This window comes from Tachyglossus aculeatus, chromosome 7, assembly GCF_015852505.1.
Source record: "Tachyglossus aculeatus isolate mTacAcu1 chromosome 7, mTacAcu1.pri, whole genome shotgun sequence".
In the NCBI taxonomy this organism is placed as follows: domain Eukaryota; kingdom Metazoa; phylum Chordata; class Mammalia; order Monotremata; family Tachyglossidae; genus Tachyglossus; species Tachyglossus aculeatus.
This window is the reverse complement of record NC_052072.1, coordinates 18,187,785-18,211,767: the sequence shown is the minus strand read 5'-3', so window position 1 is coordinate 18,211,767 and position 23,983 is coordinate 18,187,785. Positions and strand designations below refer to the sequence as shown.

The 23,983-nt window shown below is 47.5% G+C and overlaps 1 protein-coding gene across 2 annotated transcripts; it reads right to left on the bottom strand.

The window, feature by feature from the left end:
* Positions 1 to 2,045: 2,045 nt before the first annotated feature.
* LOC119930868 (40S ribosomal protein S10) lies at positions 2,046 to 11,000 on the bottom strand. Of its 2 annotated transcripts, none has more exons than XM_038749591.1 (6): positions 10,917 to 11,000; positions 6,745 to 6,894; positions 5,969 to 6,140; positions 4,173 to 4,250; positions 2,460 to 2,515; positions 2,046 to 2,135 (listed from the first exon to the last, which is right to left on the bottom strand). In XM_038749591.1, exons 2-6 carry the CDS (start codon positions 6,892 to 6,894, stop codon positions 2,094 to 2,096), a joined length of 498 nt encoding a protein of 165 aa, XP_038605519.1. In that variant the 5' UTR covers positions 10,917 to 11,000; the 3' UTR covers positions 2,046 to 2,093. The 2 variants fall into 2 exon arrangements, with proteins under 2 accessions (XP_038605519.1, XP_038605520.1); XM_038749592.1 differs by lacking the exon at positions 10,917 to 11,000 and adding an exon at positions 7,251 to 7,328.
* Between the last annotated feature and the right edge of the window lie 12,983 nt (positions 11,001 to 23,983).

Genomic DNA, 23,983 nt, shown 5'->3' with positions numbered 1-23,983 from the left:
GGAGCCGCTACGCCAACGGCGCAGGGGAGCCGCACGGGAGCCCCTGCGCTAACGGCGTAGGGCGGCCGGGAGGAGGCGCTCCGCCGACGGCGTGGGACGGCGGGGAGGCGGCGTGGGGGCGCCGGGAGGGCGACGGGAGCCGCTGCGCAAACGGCGTAGGGCGGCCGGGAAGTAGCGTGGGGAACCTGCACGGGGGCCGCTGCGCCAACGGCGTAGGGCGGCCGGGAGGAGCCGCTCCGCAGACGGCGTAGGGAACCTGCACGGCCGCCGCGGCGCCAACGGCGTAGGGCGGCCGGGAGGAGCCGCTACGCAAACGGTGTAGGGCGGCCGGGAGGAGGCGCTACGCAAACAGCGTGCGGCAGCGGGGAGGAACCGCTCCGCAGACGGCGTAGGGAACCTGCACGGCCGCCGCTGCGCCAACGGCCTAGGGCGGCCAAGAGGAGGCGCTACGCAAACGGTGTAGGGCGGCCGGGAGGAGGCGCTACGCAAACGGCGTGCGGCAGCGGGGAGGAACCGCTCCGCAGACGGCGTAGGGAACCTGCCCGGCCGCCGCTACGCAAACGGCGTAGGGCGGCCGGGAGGAGGCGCTACGCAGACGGCGTGCAGCAGCCGCTCCGCAAACGGTGTAGGGAAGGTGGACGGGAGCCGCTGCGCAAATGGCGCAGGGCGGCCGGGAGGAGGCGCTAGGCAAACGGCGTGGAGGAGCGGGAGGGGGGGCTCCACGCAAACGGCGTGGGACAGCGGGGAGGAACCGATCCGCAAGCGGCGTAGGGAACCCGCACGCAAGCAGCGTGGGGGAGCCGGGGGGGCGACGGGAGCCGCTGCGCAAAGGGCGTAGGGCGGCCGGGAAGTAACGTGGGGAAGCCTGGCGGAGGCGCTACGCAAACGGCGTGAGGGAGTCGGGAGAAGGGCCCTACGCAAACGGCGTACGGCGGTCTGGCGGGGACGCTACGCAAACAGTGGACGCAAACGGCGTGAGGGAGCCGAGGAGGGGAGCCGCTACGCAAACAGCGTGCGGCATTGGGGAGGAACCACAAACGGTAGGGAAGCTGCGGGGGAGGCGATACGCAAACAGCCGGATTGAGGCGATACGCAAATGGCGTGAGGGAGCCGGGAGGAGGCGCTACGCAAACGGTGTAGGGGAGCAGAGGGGGAGGCCGCTACGCAAACGGCGTGAAGGAGCTGGAGGGGAGCCGCTACGCAAACAGCGTGGGGGAGCTCGATGGGCGGTGCCACGCAAATGGCGTGAGGCAGCCGGATTGAAGCGCTGCGCAAATGGCGTAAGGGAGCCGGGAGGAGGTGCTAGGCAAACGGCGTGGGGGAGCGGAGGGGAAGGGCGTTACGCAAACGGCGTAGGGGGGCCGGGAGGGGGCGCTACGCAAACGGCCAGTCAGCATGGCTCAGTGGAAAGAGCCCGGGCTTTGGAGTCAGAGGTCATGGGTTCAAATCCTGGCTCCGCCACTTGTCAGCTGTGTGACTTTGGGCAAGTCACTTCACTTCTCTGGGCCTCAGTTCCCTCATCTGTAAAATAGGGATGAAGACTGTGAGCCCCCCGTGGGACAACCTGATCACCTTGTAACCTCCCCAGCGCATGGGGCTCACAGTCTTAATCCCCATTTTCCAGAGTCAGAGGTCGGTGGGTTCGAATCCCGGCTCTGCCACATGTCTGCTGTGTGACCTTGGGCAAGTCACTTAACTTCTCGGAGCCTCAGTTACCTCATCTGTAAAATGGGGATGATGACTGTGAGCCCCACGTGAGACAACCTGGTCACCTTGCATCCCCCCCAGCACTTAGAACAGTGCTTTGCACATAGTAAGCGCTTAACAAATGCCATCATTATCATTATTATTATTTATGATGATGATGGTATTTATTAAGCACTATGTGCAAAGCACTGTTCTAAGTGCTGGGGAGGTTACAAGGTGATCAGGTTGTCCCATGGGGGGGCTCACAGTCTTAATCCCCATTGCTCTGCATCCTTAAGCACTCAATAAATACGATTGATTGATCCCAACTTCACACACACAGAAATGAGCCCAGGACATTTTTTTTGGTCAATTTTTATTAAACACGAAAATAGAACTCCTCAGTTTTATTGGGGAGGCTGACCACGGCCACGGCCAAATCCACCTCTCTGAAAAGAAACAGGAAATGGAAATTGTTACAACGAGGGCACGCGTGAGCATCCTTTTCCTTCTACCATCCTGTGGCCTTTTGGTCACAAAGGGAATCCCAAACGGCTAACTGAGGACCGGTTCAGAGCAAGGTCCCCCCGGGGCCCTGCTGTCTCCAACAGGGTTTCCCGGACGATTTAAGATAAGGGAGGTCTGTTTCTATGCATCATCGAGGAGTAGGTGGACTTCCAAGTCTACCCTCCACCTAGGCGAGTTCATGGAGAAACCCAGCTGGCCCCCACCCCGTCTCTTAGAGGAAAATATCCCGAACCAAAGATACTTACAAACTGGAATTCGGTCGCTGCTCCAGCGCCTGCCTCAGCCTTTTTGTCAGCACCAGCTGGAGAGGTGGGAAGAGTAAGAATGATCCACCAGGCCAGAAAAACAATGCCCCCACCCGCCCCCGCATACGGCTCCTGTCCTGTTTGCAGGGGTGCATATTCATTCATGCAGTCATATTTATTGAGCGCTTACTGTGTGCCCAGCACTGTACTAAGCGCTTGGGAAGTACTAGTCGGCAACATATAGAGATGGTCCCTACCCAACAACGGGACCACAGTCTAGAATGGGGAGACAGACAACAAAACAAAACACGTAGACAGGTGTCAAACTGTCAGAATAAATAGAATTACAGCTATATGCACATCATTAACAAAATAAATATGTACAATAGAGTAATAAACCTGTGCAAATATATATACAAGTGCTGTGGGGAGGGGAAAGGGGTAGGGTGGGGGGGATAAGGAGGAGAGGAAAAAGGGGGCTTAGTCTGGGAATATGTAATAATGATGGCATTTGTTATGCGCTATGTGCTGAGCACTGTTCTAAGCGCTGGGGTAGACAGAAGGTCATCAGGTTGTCCCACGTGGGGCTCACGGTCTAATCCCCCATTTTACAGATGAGGTAACTGAGGCAGAGAGAAGTCAAGTGCCTTTTCCCAGAGTCATACAGCCCCAAGCCCGGGCTTTTTCCACTAAGCCACACTGCTTCTCTAGATGCATGTGAGAAGCAGAATTGCGGAGTGGATAGAGCATGGGCTGGGAGTCAGAAGGCTGTGGGCTCCAATCCCAGCTCCGCCACTTGTGGCAGCTGTGTGACCTTGGGCAAGTCACTTAACTTCTCTCTGCCTCAGGTACTTCATCCGTAAAATGGGGATTGAGACTGGGACCAGGACTGTGTCCATCCTGATTGGCTTGAATCCACCTCAGTGCTTAGTACAGTGCCTGACACAAAGTAGCACCTAACAAATGCTATCATTCTTATTATTAGTACAGTGACTTGAAGTTGGAAGGTAGCTCACGGAGGGTTTAAATCCAACCTGGAGCTGTGGAGGGCTTAGCAGAGGGAAATGAGAAGCACCTGCCTCTGTCCAGGAGCAACACAATACAGAAAGGGCAGCTGAGTCCAAACACACTTAATTCTTCACGAACCCCAGAATGCGTGCCGTGACCGAAGCAGGACTCTTGCACACAAAATGGTTTTCTTCCACCACACTGAATTCTATCCAGGCACAAGCAGATGGGCGGACATTCCCTAACGTGCTCTATTTAAAACGTGGAGTAATTTTCCCACAGCGGAAGCCCCACGTTTACTTTCAAGTCCCCAGAGGCATGACTTCGGGTCCAGCAGTCCTGCTTCTTGCTTTCTATTTTCATTCCTCCCCTGCTGTGCACTAGACGTCTAAGAGCTCTTCAGAAGCAAGAATCGGGAAGAGAAGCAGTGTGTGGATGAAGCGGCCGGCATTCGTGCACCGGTGATTTCGTGAGACAAGGGGAAACATGTTCTTTGCCATCCTAGGGGCAACCAAGGTCTTTGAAGACGGCTTTTTAGAAAACAAGGGGTGATGTGTGAGCAGTGGTTCGTGCACGGGTGATTTTGTGAGACAAGAGGAAACATGTTCTTTGCCATCCTAGGGGCAACCAAGGTCTTTGAAGACAGCTTTTTAGAAAACAAGAGGTGATGTGTAAGCAGTGGTTCACTGACAGCTGGGTACTTACGGGGAACAGCATTGCGTCTGTAGGTGTCCCTGTCGGCCTCGCCCCGGGTAAGACGTGCGGGGCGCTCACCCTCCAGACCTACACAAAATCGGAGGAACAAAACACATGGGAATTCCAGAAACGCACCAACCCGCACCAAAACCCAGAAAGTGAGGTCCCAGGCCACAGTCTTCCATGTCCACTTTTTAATGGTATTTGCTGAATACCACTGTAGATACAATTAGGTTGGACACAGTCCCTGCCCCACATGGGGCTCGGGATAATGCCTCACTCATGAGTTCAACTCCCCTCCGCAACAAAACCTAAACACATGATGTTTATTCAGATTCCCCACCCACTTTCTCCATAAAGGTTTCCAAGCCTGGAGAGAGGTATCTATCTCCTTGGAGCCTTCCCCTAGATCAGGTGGCTCCTGCAGTCCTGAATTCCAAACAGAAGACACCAAGCTTTTTTCCCCTTCCAATTTCAGGACCAAAAAAAAAAAAATAGACACAAAACATATTCGGTGACATGTGGTACTCGGGGCCTATACTTGAATGTCAAGAATAGAAAGCGTTCACACTTTTTAACTTATTCCGACTAAAACCCAACACCGAGGCTGTTCTGTAAATCCGGCCCCGTCCAATTATGGATTCCCAACTCTGTGGAGATTCAAAGGCCCTGCTTCGGGATGCCCAGAGCAGTCTGACCCCGTGCCCTCAGCCACGGTCTAGTCACATGTAGCAGTGCTTAGTACAGTGCTCTGCACACAGTAAGCACTCAATAAATATGACTGAATGAATGGAACAGCAGCAGTAACCCAAGTTCCTAACACGGCTTTCCTAACAAAGACCTAAATGACATACTGAAGGTCATTAACCTTAAGCTTTAACTTCTCGAGGTAATTAGCGACTCTTCCACATTATAGCTGCTGGTTTAAGACCACAGGCTTGGGAGCCATAAGAACCCTTGGTTCTAACCCCAGCTCTGCCACTTGTCTGCTGTGTGACCAGGGCAAGCCGCTTAACTGCTCTGTGCCTCAGTTGCCACCTCTGTAAAATGGGGACGAAGACTGAGCCCCATGTGGGTCAGGAACTCTTTCCAACCTGATTTGGTTGTATCCAACCCCGCACTCAGCACAGTGTCTGGCACCTAGTACATGCATAACATATACCATCATTATCATCGTGTGACACACGGACTATGTCCAACCTAATTTGTATCCACCCCAGCACTTGGAATAGCGCCTAGCAGAGTGCTTAAATACCACCCCCTCAAAAGTAGCCCCTGAACTTCCTAACACAGCTTTCCTATGGCAGAAAGAAAACAAATAAATGACGTACCGAAGGTCATTAACCTTAAGCCTAACACCCGGAAGTAATTACTGACTATTCCACATCACAGCTGCTGGTTTGGGTGAAAACTCTGTAAAAGCCAGGCATCTTAATCACCTTTAAATCAAGGAACAGAGTAAGCGCTCAATAAATACCACTGATTGAAGGAGGTCAAGGCTTAGGTTCATTAATCACTACAAGACTAAGGAGCAGGATCCAATCACAAACTGCTATATTAAAGATGGTGAACACAGCACCCAGAGGTCAGAGTTCCACCTGAACCACAACATAAGTCACTCTTTTAAAAATAGAGCAGCACAGCATGTTATTTGGAAAAAATCTTCCCACTGCACTAACACTTCCTCATCATGACCAAGCTGCAGGCGCCCTACATTCGGAGGAGGAAAACGATCTTGCTCAGCAAAGATTTTCCTGCCTGGATATTTCGGAGATGAGGCGACCCGAGGGTTTCGAGCGCCTTACCTTTGGGTCGTGGCCTGCCCGTCTCCGGGCGGCTCCGACGCAGCGTGGCGGGCACGATTTCGGGGGGCAGGTGCAGGTAGTCTCGCAGGTACTGAATGCCCTCGTTGGTCAGGTACCAGTAGAAGTGTCTCCAGGCAAACTGCTCCTTCACATAGCCCCGAGACTTCAGAGACTAAGGAGGGAAATGTGCATTGCAGAGGGAAGACGGAGGAGAATCAGTAATAATAATGATGGCTTGACTTTTAGACTTCCCCCTTTTAGACTGTGAGCCCACTGTTGGGTAGGGACTGTCTCTATATGTTGCCAACTTGTACTTCCCAAGCGCTTAGTACAGTGCTCTGCACACAGTAAGCGCTCAGTAAATACGATTGATTGAAGAGTTAAAAATACCACAGCAACGTTTCTGGGGGCAATTAACGATAACTTACGTGTGTTGTACCAAAAGAAGTTTCACAGTAAGGATTATTAAGGGAAAGCCACATTTTTCTAGGGTGTCCTCCACCCAACAGCTCCCTAGTCAATGCCTAATAACACGGAGATCAAGCTACTATTTTCCCCCCCTTCAAATTAGGCATTTGGGAGGGGAAATAGATGGCAGCAAGACTGTGAGCCCACTGTTGGGTAGGGACTGTCTCTATATGTTGCCAGCTGGTACTTCCCAAGCACTTAGTCCAGTGCTCTGCACACAGTAAGCGCTCAATAAATACGATTGATTGATCGATCCCCCCTAATGCTAGCAGGCTACCACTGAGGCCAAATGTTTACCTTCCCCGTACCTGCATGGCTTTCATGACATGAAGGTTCGGCACGTTCTTATCGGCCAACTCCGGGTGCTTCGGCATGTGGACATCCTTCTTGGCCACCATCACTCCCTCCTTAAAAAGGAGTTCGTAGATGGCAATGCGGTTCTTCTTGGGCATCAACATCTGGAAGATTTAATGTTAAAGCAGTCAGACACGGGTCACGCAATACGGCAGACGGTTCAGTAACCCAATACTTCCTGGCGTTGGCACGGGCATAGTGAAACGGTGATCTTTGGTCTAGAAACATCCCTTCTGACAAGTCCTCCCAGCGAACAACGAAGGAGACCTTATTTTTACAGTTCCTAGGCGTACCAGGTAACTGGGTTGACTGAGAAGGTCGGGCCCCCACAATCGACGGAATTAGGGTTCACGTTGTCCCCCACAAAAGATTCCGTCAAAGAAATCCCACTGGTAGCACGAGGCCTCTGCAAAGGTGGGAATCCAGGTGGAAGTCAAGGGCACATGGGGAGTAGAAATACCTTGCCTTTCGGGGGTTGCACCTTCAATAAAAAGAAGCAGCGTGGCTTAGCGGCAAGCTCACGGTTTGGGAGTCAGAGGACGTGGGTTCTAATTCCGCCTCCGCTCCTTGTCTGCTGCATGACCTCTGTGCCTCAGTTACCTCATCTGTAAAATGGGGATTGAGACTGTGAGCCCCATGGGCGACAACCTGATAACCTCGAATCTGTCCCGGCGCTTCAAATAATAATAGTGATGGTATTTGTTCAGTGCTTCCTGTTCTGAGCACTGGGATACAAGGTTATCAGGTTGTCCCACGTGGGGCTCACGGTCTTCATCCCCATTTTACAGATGAGGTCACTGAGGCCGAGAGAAGTGAAGTGCCCTGCCCAAAGTCACACAGCTGACAAGTGGCGGGGGCTGGGATTAGGATTTATGACCTCTAACTCCAAAGCCCGTGCTCTTGCCACTGAGCCACGCTGCTTCTCTAAGCCACGCAGAGAAAGCCACATTTCTCCCAGGAGGGAAAACAAGCAGAGCACGGGAGTGGCCTCAACAATAACGATGGTATTTGTTAAGTGCTTACTATATGCCAAACCCTGTTCTAAGCGCTGGGGCAGATACAGGACAATAATAATAATAATGATAGCATTTGTTAAGCACTAAGCACTATTTCTAAGCGCTGGGGGGTCGGGGGTACACAAGGTAATCAGGTTGTCCCACATGGGGCTCACAGTCTTAATCCCCATTTTACAGATGAGTTAACTGAGGCACAGAGAATTTGAGTGACTTGCCCCAAGTCACACAGCTGACAATTGGCAGAGCTGGGATTTGAACCCATGACTTCTGGGTTTTTAGAGAAGCAATCAATCAATCAATCGCATTTATTGAGCGCTTACTGTGTGCAGAGCACTGTACTAAGCGCTTGGGAAGTACAAGAAGCAGCATTGCTCAGTGGGAAGAGCACAGGCTTTGGAGTCAGAGGTCAAGGGTTCAAATCCCAGCTCCGCCGCATGTCAGCTGTGACCTTGGTTGGGCAAGTCACAACTTCTCTGTGCCTCAGTTCCCTCATCTGTAAAATAGGGATTAAGACCATGAGCCCCCCGTGGGACCACCTGATCACCTTGTATTCCCCCCCAGCGCTTAGAACAGTGCTTTGCACATAGTAACTGAGTAACAAATACCATCATCATCACTGCTGTTCTAAGCGCTGGGGTAGATATAAGGTAATCAGATTGTCCCACACGGGGCTCACATTTTTCCATCCCCATTTTTACAGCTGAGGTAACAGAGGTTTAGAGAAGTGAAGTGACTTGCCCCAAGTCACCCAGCTGACAAGTGGGGGAGCCAGGATTAGAACCCATGACTTCCGGGTTCTTAGAGAAGCAGCGTGGCTCAGTGGGAAGAGCATGGGCTTTGGAGTCAGAGGTCATGGATTCAAAACCCCGCTCTGCCACTATCAATCAATCGTATTTATTGAGAGCTTACTGTGTGCAGAGCACTGTACTAAGCGCTTGGGAAGTACAAGTTGGCAACATATAAAGACGGTCCCTACCCAACAGCGGGCTCACAGTCTAGAAGGCTATGTGACTCTGGGCAAGTCACTTAACTTCTCTGAGCCTCAGTGACCTCATCTGTACAATAGGGATGAAGACTGGCCCCCTCCCCCCCACCCTCGTATCCTCCCCAGCGCTTAAAACTTAACCTCTCTGAGCCTCAGTTACCTCATCTGTAAAGTGGGGATTAAGACTGTGAGCCCCCCGTGGGACAACCTGATCACCCTGTAACCTCCCCAGTGCTTTGAACAGTGCTTTGCACATAGTAAGCACTTAATAAATGCCATCATTAGTATTATTAGACTGTGAGCCCACTGTTGGGTAGGGACCATCTCTATATGTTGCCAACTTGTGCTTCCCAAGCGGTTAGTACAGTGCTCACTAAATACGACTGAATGAATAAACAAGGTGATCAAGTTGTCCCACGTGGGGCTCACAGTCTTCATCATCATCAATCGTATTCATCCCCATTTTATAGATTCACACTGTACACAGTAAGCACTCAATAAATAATAATAATAATGGCATTTATTAAGTGCTTACTATGTGCAAAGCACTGTTCTAAGCGCTGGGGGGGGGGGATACAAGGTGATCAGGTTGTCCCATGTGGGGCTCAGTCTTCATCCCCATTTTACAGATGAGGGAACTGAGGTTCCGAGAAGTTAAGTGACTTGCCCAAGGTCACACAGCAGACATGTGGTGGAGCTGGGATTCGAACCCATGACCTCCGGCTCCAATCAATCAATCATATTTATTGAGCGCTTACTGTGTGCAGAGCACTGTACTACGCGCTTGGGAAGTACAAGTTGGCAACATACAGAGACAGTCCCTACCCAACAGTGGGCTCACAGTCTAGAAGGGGGAGACAGAGAACAAAACCAAACATATTAACAAAATAAAATAAGTACAGCAGATAAGTACAAGTAGAGTAAATAAATAAAGTAATGAATATGTACAAACATATATACAGGTGCTGTGGGGAAGGGAAGGAGGTAATACGGGGGGGATGGAGAGGGGGAGAGCCCATGCTCTTTTCCACTGAGCCAAATACTACTGACTGAATGAATCTGTAAAATGGGGATGAAGACTGCGAGCCCCACGTGGGACAACTTGATCACCTTATTCATTCAATCATATTTATTGAGCGCTTACTGTGTGCAGAGCACTGTACTAAGCGCTTGGGAAGTCCAAGTTGGCAACAGATAGAGCCGGTCCCTACCCAACAACGGGCTCACAGTCTAGAAGGGGGAGAGGAACAAAACAAAACATATTAGCAAACTAAAATAGAATATGTACAAATAAAATAAGTAGAGTAATAAATACATATATACAGGTGCTGTGGGGAGGGGAAGGAGGTAGGGCGGGGGGGATTCATTCACTCAATCGTATTTATTGAGCGCTTACTGTGTGCAGAGCACTGTACTAAGCGCTTGGGAAGTCCAAGTTGGCAACAGATAGAGCCGGTCCCTACCCAACAGCGGGCTCACAGTCTAGATGAGGCCCAGTGAAGGGAAGTGACTGGCCCAGAGTCACACAGCTGACAGTTGGCGGGATTTGAACCCGTGACCTCAGACTCCCAAGCCCGGGCTCTTTCCACTGAGCCACGCTGCTTCTGGGAGGCTCCAACCAATAAATCGTATTTATTTTGTGAGTCTGTTTGGTTTTGTTCTCTGTCTCCCCCTTTTAGACTGTGAGCCCACTGTTGGGTAGGGACCGTCTCTAGATGTTGCCAACTTGTACTTCCCAAGCGCTTAGTACAGTGCTCTGCACATAGTAAGCGCTCAATAAATATGATTGATTGATTACTGTGTGCAGAGCACTGTACTAAGCGCTTGGGAAGTACAACTGGCAACATCTAGAGACGGTCCCCACCCAACAGTGGGCTCCCAGTGTAGGAGGAGGCTCGGGGGTCCCCCAAAGGGGCTGACACGAAGCCCCCAGGCCTGCCCGAGGAGTCTCTCCAGTAGCCCCTCCGTAGACGCCCTCCCCCGGCCCGCCGCCCAGAAATATGGGCGCCGTGTGGTCGGGGGGAGCCCCCTGCCCCCGGCCCGGGGGTCGGCGGGGGGGTGCGGGCCGGGATGGCTCCGATGCCAGACCGATGGCGGGGGGCCCCCGCCGCTCCTCCTTCCTCACCTCGCCCGCTCCCGCCGCTGCTGCTGCCGATGGAGCCGAGGCTGGAAAGGAAGGCGCATGCGCACGGCCCGGCGTCTTCCGCACTCGGACGAGGACCCCGCCGAACTCCTGTAGGTGGCCGCGCTGGTGCCTGCGCGGAAACGCGAGGCTGCCCCACATAATGCCTGAAAAGCAGCTTCGGCCGAGGCCCCCCGCGGAGACTCCGCTCTGGGGGACGTCATTCATTCATTCATTCATTCATTCATTCATTCATTCATTCATTCATTCATTCATTCATTCATGCATTCATTCATTCATTCGTTCGTTTATTCATTCATTCATTATTCATTCATTCGTTCATTCATTCATTCATTCATTCATTATTCATTCATTCGTTCGTTCGCTCGTTCATTCAATCGTACTTCATTCAATCGTACTTCATTCAATCGTATTTCTTGAGCCTAACTGTGTGCAGAGCACTGTATTAAGTTCGTTCGTTCGTTTGTTCATTCATTCATTCATTCGTTCATTCATTCATTCGTTCATTCATTCATTATTCATTCATTCGTTCGTTCATTCAATTGTACTTCATTCAATCGTATTTATTGAGCCTTACTGTGTGCAGAGCACTGTATTAAGTTCGTTCGTTCGTTCATTCATTCATTCATTCGTTCATTCATTCATTCGTTCGTTCATTCAATCGCATTTCATTCAATCGTATTTATTGAGCCTTACTGTGTGCAGACCACTGTGCTAAGTTCGTTCGTTCGTTCATTCATTCATTCATTCGTTCGTTCATTCATTCATTCATTCGTTCGTTCGTTCATTCAATCGTATTTATTGAGCCTTACTGTGTGCAGAGCACTGTATTAAGTTCGTTCGTTCGTTCATTCATTCATTCATTCATTCGTTCGTTCATTCATTCATTCATTCATTCGTTCATTCGTTCATTCAATCGTATTTATTGAGCCTTACTGTGTGCAGAGCACTGTATTAAGTTCGTTCGTTCGTTCGTTCATTCATTCATTCATTCGTTCATTCATTCATTCATTCGTTCGTTCATTCAATCGTATTTATTGAGCCTTACTGTGTGCAGAGCACTGTGCTAAGTTCGTTCGTTCGTTCATTCATTCATTCATTCGTTCGTTCATTCATTCATTCATTCGTTCGTTCGTTCATTCAATCGTATTTATTGAGCCTTACTGTGTGCAGAGCACTGTATTAAGTTCGTTCGTTCGTTCATTCATTCATTCATTCATTCGTTCGTTCGTTCATTCATTCGTTCGTTCGTTCATTCATTCATTCGTTCGTTCATTCATTCAATCAAATTTCATTCAATCGTATTTATTGAGCCTTACTGTGTGCAGAGCACTGTGCTAAGTTCATTCGTTCGTTCATTCATTCATTCGTTCGTTCATTCATTCATTCATTCATTCGTTCGTTCGTTCATTCAATCGTATTTATTGAGCCTTACTGTGTGCAGAGCACTGTATTAAGTTCGTTCGTTCGTTCATTCATTCATTCATTCGTTCGTTCGTTCATTCATTCGTTCATTCGTTCATTCATTCATTCGTTCGTTCATTCATTCAATCATATTTCATTCAATCGTATTTATTGAGCCTTACTGTGTGCAGAGCACTGTGCTAAGTTCGTTCGTTCGTTCATTCATTCATTCGTTCGTTCACTCATTCATTCATTCGTTCGTTTGTTCATTCAATCGTATTTATTGAGCCTTACTGTGTGCAGAGCACTGTATTAAGTTCGTTCGTTCGTTCGTTCATTCATTCATTCGTTCATTCGTTCATTCATTCATTCATTCGTTCGTTCGTTCATTCAATCGTATTTCATTCAATCGTATTTATTGAGCCTTGCTGTGTGCAGAGCACTGTATTAAGTTCGTTCGTTGGTTCATTCATTCATTCATTCGTTCGTTCATTCATTCATTCATTCGTTCGTTCATTCATTCATTCATTCGTTTGTTCGTTCATTCAATCGTACTTCATTCAATCGTATTTATTGAGCCTTACTGTGTGCAGAGCACTGTATTAAGTTCGTTCGTTCGTCCGTTCGTTCGTTCATTCATTCATTCATTCGTTCGTTCATTCATTCATTCATTCGTTCATTCATTCATTCAATCGTATTTCATTCAATCGTATTTATTGAGCCTTACTGTGTGCAGAGCACTGTGCTAAGTTCGTTCGTTCGTTCGCTCATTCATTCATTCATTCGTTCGTTCGTTCATTCATTCGTTCGTTCGTTCATTCATTCAATCGTATTTCATTCAATCGTATTTATTGAGCTTTACTGTGTGCAGAGCACTGTGCTAAGTTCGTTCGTTCGTTCGTTTGTTCATTCATTCGTTCATTCATTCGTTCATTCATTCATTCATTCATTCATTCATTCGTTCTAGCCTGTGAGCCCGCTGTTGGGTAGGGACCGTCCCTATATGTCGCCAACTTGGACTTCCCAAGCGCTTAGTACAGTGCTCTGCACACAGTAAGCGCTCAATAAATACGATTGAATGAATGAATGAATGAATTCGCTCATTCATTCATTCGTTCATTCATTCATTCGTTCTAGAGTGTGAGCCTGGTGTTGGGTAGGGGCTGTCTCTATATGTTGCCAACTTGTCCTTCCCACACGCTTAGTACAGTGCTTTGCACACAGTAACGCTCAATAAATACTTTTGAATGAATGAATGAATTCGTTCATTCATTCATTCGTTCATTAATTCGTTCGTTCATTTGTTCATTCACTCATTCATTCGTTTGTTCGAGACTGTGAGCCCACTGTTGGGTAGGGACCGTCTCTATATGTTGCCAACTTGGACTTCCCAAGCGCTCAGGACAGTGCTCTGCACACAGTAAGCGCTCAATAAATACGATAGAATGAATTCGTTCTTCATTCATTCGTTCATTCATTCATTCGTTCGAGACTGTGAACCCACTGTAGGGTAGGGACCATCTCTATATGTTGCCAACTTGGACTTCCCAAGCGCTTAGTACAGTGCTCTGCACACAGTAAGCGCTCAATAAATACAATTGATGATGAATAAATACGACTGAATGAATGAATGAATTTGTTCATTCATTCATTCATTCGTTCATTCATTCATTCATTCATTCGTTCGTTCAAGACTGTGAGCCCACTGTTGGGTAGGGACTGTCTCTACATGTTGCCAACTTGTACTTCCCAAGTGCTTAGTACAGTGCTCTGCACACAGTAAGCGCTCAATAAATACAATTGAATGAATGAATGAATTTGTTCATTCATTCATCCATTCATTCACTCATTCATTCATTCATTCATTCGAGACTGTGAGCCCGCTGTTGGGTAGGGACCGTCTCTATATGTTGCGAACTTGTCCTTCCCAAGCGCTTAGTACAGTGCTCTGCACACAGTAAGCGCTCAATAAATACAATTGAATGAATTTGTGAATGAATGAATGAATGAATGAATGAATGAATGAATGAATGAATGAATGGCGGGACAGGCGAGAATGAGGCCCAGTGAGGAGGTTAGCCACAGAGGAGCTGAGTGTATGGAGTGTGCGACATTCAGATCAGAGGAGGGTTATTATAAACATCCAGCAATAAATCAATACAATAAATCAATACAATGTAAATCAATAAATACATCTGAGTGCTTACTGTATGCAGAACAAAATACTAAATACATAATACAACAGAATTAGTGGACATGTCTTCTGCCCATAATTATAATAATAATGATGGCATTTGTTAAGTGCTTACTATGTGCCAAGCACTGTTCTAAGCGCTGGGATACAATAAAGCAGTGTGGATTTGTGGAAGGAGCCCGGGCTTGGGAGTCAGAGGATGTATGTTCTAATCCCGGGTCCACCACTTGTCTGTTGTGTGGCCTTTGGCAAGTCACTTCACTTCTCTGGGCCTCAGTTACCTCATCTGGAAAATGGGGGTGAGAACTGTGAACCCCACGTGGGACAACCTGATTACCTTGTATCAGCGTGGCTCAGTGGAAAGAGCCTGGGCTTTGGAGTCAGAGGTCATGGGTTCAAATCCCAGCTCTGCCAGTTGTCAGCTGTGTGACTTTGGGCCAGTCACTTCACTTCTCCGGGCCTCAGTTCCCTCATCTGTAAAATGGGGATGAAGACTGTGAGCCCCCGTGGGGCAACCTGATCACCTGTAACCCCTGCAGCGCTTAGAACAGTGCTTTGCACATAGTAAGCACTTAATAAATGCCATCATTATTATTATTATTATTACCCCCGTGCTTAGAACAATGTTTGGCACATAGTAAGCGCTTAACAAATACCAACATTATTATTATTATTTTTATTATTATTATTACACTGTAACAGAGTTGGTAGACATGTTAAATGTCATAAGCTTGGCTTGGTGGAAAGAGCCCGGGCTTGGGAGTCAGAGGATGTGGGTTCTAATCCTGCCTCCGCCACCTGTCTGCTGTGTGACCTTGGGCAAGCTTCTTCACTTCTCTGGGCCTCAGTTACCTCATCTGTAAAAGGGGGATTAAGACTATGAGTCCCACGTGGGACAACCTGATTACCTTGTATCTATCTCAGCACTTAGAACAGTGCTTGGCACATAGTAAGCACTTAACAAGTAACATAATAATTTTAATCCCGGCCTAACCACTTGTCTGCTGTATGGCCTTGGGCAAGTCACTTCATTTCTCTGGGCCTCCTTTATCTCATCTGTAAAATGGGGATTAAGACTGTGAGCTCCACGTGGGACAGGGATTCTGACCAACCTGATTTAAGAGCACGGGCTTTGGAGTCAGAAGTCATGGGTTCAAATCCCAGCTCCACCACTTGTCAGCTATGTGACTTTGGGCAAGTCACTTCACTTCTCTGGGCCTCAGTTCCCTCATCTGTAAAACGGGGATGAAGACTGTGAGCCCCACGTGGGACAACCTCATCCCTTTGTATCCCCCCAGCGCTTAGAACAGTGCTTTGCACATAATAAGTGCTTAATAAATGCCATCATCATCATCATCATCCACCCCAGCGCTTAGTACAGTGTCTGGCACATAGTAAGGACTTAACAAATACCGCAATTATTATTATTATTATTACGTACCCTGCCCACAAGGAGCTTATGTCTAGAGGGGGAGGCAGACAGAGTTACGGATGTAATACTAAGTGCTGTAGGGCTGAGAATGGGTTGAATAAACGGTAAAAATCCAAGTGTAAGGGTGATGCAGACGGGAGGGAGAGCAGAAGAAATGATAGTTTAGTCAGGGAAGGGCTCAGGAAATGAGATTTAATAAGGCCTCGAAGGTGGATAGAGTGATGGTTTGTCACATATGAAGGGACAGGAGTTCCAGACCAGAAACAGGACATGGGGAAGGGGTCCACAGCAAGATAGATAAGATGGAGGTACAATGAGTAGGTTGACATGAGAGGAGAAAAAAGTGTGCAGACTGGGTCGGAGTAGAAAAGTAGCTAGGTGAGGTAGGAGGGGGCAAGGTGACTGAGTGCTTTAAAGCTGACGATCAGGAGCTTCCATCATCATCATCATCAATCGTATTTATTGAGCGCTTACTATGTGCAGAGCACTGTACTAAGCGCTTGGGAAGTACAAATTGGCAACATATAGAGACAGTCCCTACCCAACAGTGGGCTCACAGTCTAAAAGGGGGAGACAGAGAACAAAACCAAACATACTAACAAAATAAAATGAATAGAATAGATATGTACAAGTAAAATAAATAGAGTAATAAATAGAGTAATATATATGTACAAACATATATACATATATACAGGTGCTGTGGGGAAGGGAAGGAGGTAAGATGGTGGGGATGGAGAGGGGGATGAGGATGATGAGGTGGATGGACAGCCACTGGAGGTTCCTGAGAAATGGGGAAACGAAACATATTTTTAGAAAAGTGATCTGGGCAGCAAAGTGAAATATAGTCTGGAGTGGGGAGAGATATGAGGCAGGGAATTAGCGAGAAGCTGATGCAGTAATTAAGGCAGGACAGGATAAAAGCCTCAGTGTGCTCGGATGCAGAACAAAGGGTGGATTTTAGTGATGTGAAGGTAGAACATAATTATCTTTCTCAGTTATATTGTGTTTTACTGTCTGTTTCCCCAGCTGGATTGTAAACTTCTGCACCAGGTTATAGAATCTTTGAGGGCAGAGAGTGTGTCTACTATCAACAATGTACTCCCTCAAGCGCTTAGTACAGTGCTGTGCACACAGTAGGCACTCAGTAAATACCTTTCATTGATTTGGAGGGATACAATATGTCCCTTGTCCCCTTGACTGAATGTGACACATTCCCCCAGCCAGAGAGGGAAACAAAGAGGGCAGTGGGACAGGACAGGATTAGATGGGCCAGGCTACAGAAGCAGGAGCAGATTAGCCAGGATTAGACAAATTATTATCAATCAATCATATATTTATTGAGGATTTACAGGGTGCCGAGCACTGTACTAAGCGATTGGGAGTGTACAATATAGCAGAGTTGGTAGATTCATTCTCTGCACACAAAGAGTTTACAGTCCAGAGGAGGACGCAGACATTAATATAAATGAATTACAGATATGCATATAACTACTGTGGGGAATTATCATTGTTGGTATGATTATTTTTATTATAATAATAAAATGATAATAAAGGCTTACTGTGTGCCAAGCACTGTACTAAGCACTGGGGTAAATAATCTGGTCAGACATAGACCCTGTCTCACATGGGGCTCACAGTCTAAAGAGACTAGTTCAGGATTAAGGAGGACCAGCTGGAGGCTACAGAAAGGCAGAACTACAAGACTAAGGACTTGAATTTAGAAATCTGACTGACTACAGTTTGGACATCCTGGGTATAAGTCTGCAATGGATAAGCAGCTGGCCCAGAAAGAAGTCCAAGATGGTGCTACCTTAATAGACCTAAGCCTGCCAGTGGATTTATTCCAAGTGTTAATATAATCTACGCACCACCTTCCCGCTCCTTCCAACACCAGCCCCATCCCTCCCGAACCTCGTGCTACTCTGTGGACTGACCTATTTAATCCGTTTTGGGTAAACTCTACAATGTCCTGATCACTGAAGAAGGAGCTCCCTTTCTCAAAAAGTGAACAGAGGCCTCCTCCAACCCATGTTCTAAAGAGGAGAACATAGAGGTGAAGTAAGGGAATAATGTCACCTCTATATACACCGCTGTCCCCATTCAAGGAGGAATTTTATTCTCATAGGTAGGGGTAGCTGAGCAGACAAAGGCCCACCTAACAGTTCATTCCACCCTGAGGAGATTGTCCCTTGCTATGCCCATGGTTTATCACTTGCAGCATCAAGGCCCAGGACTTAAATGGACAAGAACGAGAAGGAGGGGATTTAAAATGCACAGACAGGGGTAAGCTCCAGGAACAGAAAATGAAAGCTGGATTAGGGATATAGTCAGGTGTGGAAAGAGGCTTTCACTGAAGGAAAAACTGGAAATTGCTATTTTAGCAAAACCACCTCTGGATATGAGGATTCCTGAGTTCATTCCAAATCTATTCCTGACTCCCTGGGACCTGGTCCTTCGCCTGGCCTCAATTTTTCCCCATTGTCTTTAGTAAGATCTGCAAGGACTGTAACTGTGGGAACTGGCCTTCTAAATGATAAGGTGGCCAACTCTGGAATATCCAGGGCAGCAGCATTTCTACTAATTCTGTTGTATTGTAGTCTCCCTAGCACTTAGCACAGTGCTTTGCACGCAATAAGTGCTCAATAAATACCATTGACTGACTAGAAGATGGTCTGGCACAGATAAATGAGATCCACAGATAATCTCCAAATCTTTGTTCTAGTCAAAAGCTTTTAACTCCTCTCTCACCAAACATTTTATTTTCTTCACTAAACTTGCTAACAAGGAGGAAAATTGATTCATTTGAGGGTCATCTCTTTTCTCTTTTGAATCCACCCTCTGGTCCAGCCTTAGAGAACCAGCATGGCCTAGTGGAAACAGCATGGGCCTGGGACTCAAAGGACCTGAGTTCTAATTTCAGCTCTAACCTTGCCAGCTGAGAGACCTTGGGCAAATCACTTCACTTCTCTAGGTCTCAGTTTCCTCATCTGTAAAATGGGGATTCGATACCTGTTCTCCCTCTTATATGGACTGAGAATCCCAGGTGGGACAGGGACCATGTCCAACCTGATTATCTTGTATTTACCCCAGGGCTTAGTACAGTGTTTGGCATGTAGTAACTGCTTCACAAATGCAACTATCATTATTATTAGGGGAAAATGACATAGAGACAGGGGTCAGGAAGAGGAAAAAAAACCAACAAAATTGCTGATCAATTTGACCTTTGACATAATAATAATAATTGCGGTATTTGTTTAGTGCTTACTATGTGCCAGGCACTATACTAAGTGCTGGAGTGGATACAAGCAAATCAAGTTGGACACAGTCCCTGTCCCACATCAGGGCTCACAGTCTTAAATCCCCATTTTACAGATAAGGGAATAGAGGCACAGAGAAGTGAAGTGATTTGCCTCAGGTTACACAGCAGACAAGTGGTGAAGCCAAGACCAAGAAGTAGAAAACTAAGAACCATTAAAGCTTCTCACTGTATGTCGATCTCATCTGTCTCGCCGCCAACCTCTCACCCACGCCCTCCCTCCTCATATCAGACAGATAATTGCTCTCCCCCACTTCAAAACCTTATCGGAGGCACAGCTCTTCCAAGAAGCGTTCCCTGACAGCCCTCCTCTCCTCTTCTCCCACCCGCTTCTGTGCCACTCTTACTTGCTCCTTCATTCATTCTCCCTCTCATCCCCACAGCACATATATATATATGTAATTTATTTATTTATTCATCTATTTATTTGTTTATATTAACATCTGCCTCCTCTTCTAGACCATGAGCTAGTTGTGGACAGGAATGTGACTATTTGTTGCTATATTGTACTCTCCCAAGCTATTACTACAGTGCTTTGTATGCATTAAGCGCTCAATAAATACGATTGAATGAATGAAGATATAAACTGTAAACTCCTCCTGGGCAAGGGACCATGACTTTGGCTTCTATCGTGCTTTCCCAAGCTCTAGTTATAAAGATCTTTATTATGGTATTTGTTAAGCACTTACTATGTGCCAGGTACTATTCTAAGCACTGGATTAGATACAAGCTGGTCAGGTTGGACACAGTCCACGCCCACATGGTGTTAATCCTCATTTTACAGAGGAGGTAACTGAGGCCCAGAGAAGTTAAGTGACTTGCCCAAGGTCACACAGCAGGCAAGTGGCGGAACTGGGATTAGGACCCTGGGGCTTCTGACTCCAGTTCTATCCAACAAGCCATCCTATAGCTAAGGTTTTTGCCCTCAGGGGGTTTATCATCATCAAATCTTCAGGGGTGGAGGAGGTGGAGGGGTGGAAAAGTGGCATTGGGGAGTGAGAAGGAAGCCAACATCATCCCCCTTTCCAGTGAGTCCGGGGGAGTGGGTGAAGATGAGGCCTCCCTCTAGAAAGAGCAGCATCTGGGGAAAGCCTTATTGAAAGCACCTCTCTTCCATGAGGCCTTCCCTGCTAAGTCCTCCTTTCCTTTCCTCCCACTTCCTTCAGCATCACCTTGACTTGCTCCCCTTATTCATCCCCCCTTCCCAGCACCACAGCACTTTTGTACATATCTGTCATTTTATTTATTTATATTAATGTTGATTTTCCCCTCTAGACTGTAAGCTCGTTGTGGGCGGGGAGTGTGTCTGTTATATTATTGTATTGTACTCTCCCGAGAGCTTAGTACAGTGCTCTGAACACAGTGTTCAGTACATAAGATTGACTGACGTACTCTGCCCACAAACAGCTTACAGTCTGAAGGGAGCATACAGTCTGCAATCTGAAGTCTGGAGTCTACAGTGTACAATCTAAATCTTGCTAACTCCCCAAGGTGAAAGGTCAGGGCTCCATCCCACAAATGAGGGCACGGTAACTCGCCAGATATAGCACACAAACTAAAATCACAGTTGGTCCAAAGTAGCCCAGGTTGTGCTTTTTCCATGTCACCTCCTACACTGTGAATAGCTCTCCAATTAAAACCCGTCAAATTATTTCTCTTCCTGCCCTTTAGAATACCTCTTACGGGTGTCGGTTGAAAACGGTTTCATTTTTGCCAACATCCGACATGAACATAGAGTCTCTCCGTTCTTCTTGGCAGAGAAACAGGTATATATACATACACTCTCACACAAACACAAACATCTGGTTCCTTAAGCATCAGAATTGATGCTGTTGTGAAGTGATTTCTCATAAATGCAATTATGCCAAAAAGAGCTCAGGTAACTCTTTCCACTCTGTTCCTTAGATAGCAGCTGCAGTCACTTCCGCTCGACTGTGTCTCCATCGCTGATTTTTCCCGGCAGGGTAACATTGACTTCACAAGTCAGTTGGCCGTGTCAGAGCTTCTTGCCACCCCCTCCTTCAGAGTAGGATAGAAAATGGTGGCTGAGACATTGAGACCCCCCGGGCTTGGGAGTCAGAGGTCATGGGTTCTTATCCTGGCTCCGCCACTTATCGGCTGTGTGACTTTGGGCAAGTCACTTCACTTCTCTGTGCCTCACTTACCTCATCTGTAAAATGGGGATTAAGATTGTGAGCCCCACGTGGGACAACCTGATCACCCTGTGTCCCTCCAGTGCTTAGAACAGTGCTTTGCACATAGTAAGCGCTTAACAAATACCATCATTATTATTATATTCGTAATTTATTCATTTATGTTACTGTCTGTCTCCCCCTCAAGACTGTAAGGTCGTGGGCAGGTAATGTGTCTACCTATTCTGTTATATTGTACTCTCCCAAGCACTTATTATGGTGTTCTGCACACTGTAAGTGCTTAATAAATACAATTGATTGACTGATTGAACAATTATTCATTCAATCATATTTAGTGAGCGCTTACTGTGTGCAGAGCACTGTACTAAGCGCTTGGGAAGTACAAGTTGGCAACATATAGAGACGGTCCCTACCCAACAGCGGGCTCACAGTCTAGAAATTATTGTAATTATTGTGATTTCCTGTGGGCAAATCCTCCTTTTAACTTAAAACCTCTAGACTGTAAGCTCCTTGTGGGCAGGGAATGTGTCTACCAACTCGGACTTTCCCAAGTGCTTAGTACAGCATTCCTCACACAATAAGTGCTCAATAAATGCCACTGATTGATTGATTGATTGATTGAGCCTCCTAATTACAACTTTGAGGATAAAAACTTGATCCCAGAAAGGTTTATTTTCCAATTTGCCCCCAAGTGACACATCCATGGAAATACCTAATAATAATAATAATAATTATAATTATGGCTGCTCTAGGCCCTGGGATAGATACAAGTTAATCAGGTTGGACACAGTCCCTGTGCCACATGGGACTCACAATCTTTAATCCCCATTTTACAGATGAGGTAACTGAGGCCCAGAGAAGTGAATTGACTTGCCCAAGGTCACATAGCAGCCATGTGGCAGAGCCAGAATTAGAACCCGGGTCCTTCTGACTCTCAGACTCAAGCTCCATCCACTAGGCCACGATGCTTCTCTACAACCCTAATTCTGAGCTCCCCATACTCCCCATCAGAACCCAGATAAAAATAATGGTATTTAAGCGCTTACTATGTGCCAAGCACTGTTCTAAGGGATGCATCAGTGCCACACGCAGCCCAACAAAACTGTGAGAAAGCAGTATGGCGCAGTGGATAGAGAATGGGCAAGGTCATGGGTTCTAATCCTGACTCCTCCACTTGTCTGCTGGGTGACCTTGAGCAAGTCACTCCACTTCCCTATGCCTCAGTTCCCTCATCTGTAAAATGGGGATTGAGACTGTGAGCTCCGTATGGGACACTGGACTCAGTCCAACTTGATTAGCTTACACCTGCCCCAGTTTTTAATACAGTGCCTGGCACATAGTAAGCGCTGAACAAATACCATAAAAAAAAAAGAAAATAAAAGAAAGCAAGGGAGATTCCATCAGCCCAGGATAAGAAGTCAACCTAAGAGCTCACTGAATGAACTCCAGATGGAACAGACGGAAAACGCAGAGCAACAGCCAAGGCCAGGGATATAAATAACCCAGCCTGAGCACTTCAAGCTCTTTGGAGCCTATTTAATACATCTCCAGTGGTACAGAAAAGCTCCCTCTCCCTGGGCCCTAGGTGGAAATATTGTCACCTGGTAAAATAACTCTCCGCAGTGCCCTGGGCTTATGGTTGGTGAAGAGAAAGCTGTGTTGGCTAATCGTGGTAGGGATTCTGGAAATAAAGTATTTCTCTCCTCTCTGCAGGGTGCAACTCTTTCTCCAATCAATCAATCAATCGATCAGTGGTTATTACTGAGCACTTACTGTGTGCAGAGCACTGTAATAATAATAATGATGGTATTTGTTAAGCACTTACTATGTGCCAAGCACTGTTCTAAGCACTGGGGTAATAATAATAATAATAATGATGGTATTTGTTAAGCACTTACGATGTGCAAAGCACTGTTCTAAGCGCTGGGGGGATACAGGGTGATCAGATTGTCCCACATGGGGCTCACAGTCTTAATCCCCATTTTACAGATGAGGGAACTGAGGCACAGAGAAGTTAAGTCATTTGCCCAAAGTCACACAGCCGATACATGGTGGAGCCATGTTGCTCCGCAACATTGCCAAGATCCGCCCTTTCCTCTCCATCCAAACTGCTACCCTGCTCATTCAAGCTCTCATCCTATCCCGTCTGGACTACTGCACTAGCCTTCTCTCTGATCTCCCATCCTCGTGTCTCTCTCCACTTCAATCCATACTTCATGCTGCTGCCCGGATTATCTTTGTCCAGAAACGCTCTGGACATATTACTCCCCTCCTCAAAAACCTCCAATGGCTACCGATCAATCTGCGCATCAGGCAGAAACTCCTCACCCTGGGCTTCAAGGCTGTCCATCACCTCGCCCCCTCCTACCTCACCTCCCTTCTCTCCTTCTCCAGCCCAGCCCGCACCCTCCGCTCCTCCACCACTAATCTCCTCACTTACCTCGCTCTCGCCTGTCCCGCCATCGACCCCCGGCCCACGTCATCCCCCGGGCCTGGAATGCCCTCCCTCTGCCCATCCGCCAAGCTAGCTCTCTTCCTCCCTTCAAGGCC

Excerpts from the sequence above, each read along its gene's own strand:
- LOC119930868 (XM_038749591.1), bottom strand. The coding sequence starts at position 6,894 with ATGTTGATGCCCAAGAAGAACCGCATTGCCATCTACGAACTCCTTTTT. Across the intron at positions 6,141-6,744 it reads ATGTCATGAAAGCCATGCAG|TCTCTGAAGTCTCGGGGCTA; the intron begins GTACGGGGAAGG and ends TTCCCTCCTTAG. Across the intron at positions 2,516-4,172 it reads CAGACGCAATGCTGTTCCCC|CTGGTGCTGACAAAAAGGCT; the intron begins GTAAGTACCCAG and ends CCACCTCTCCAG.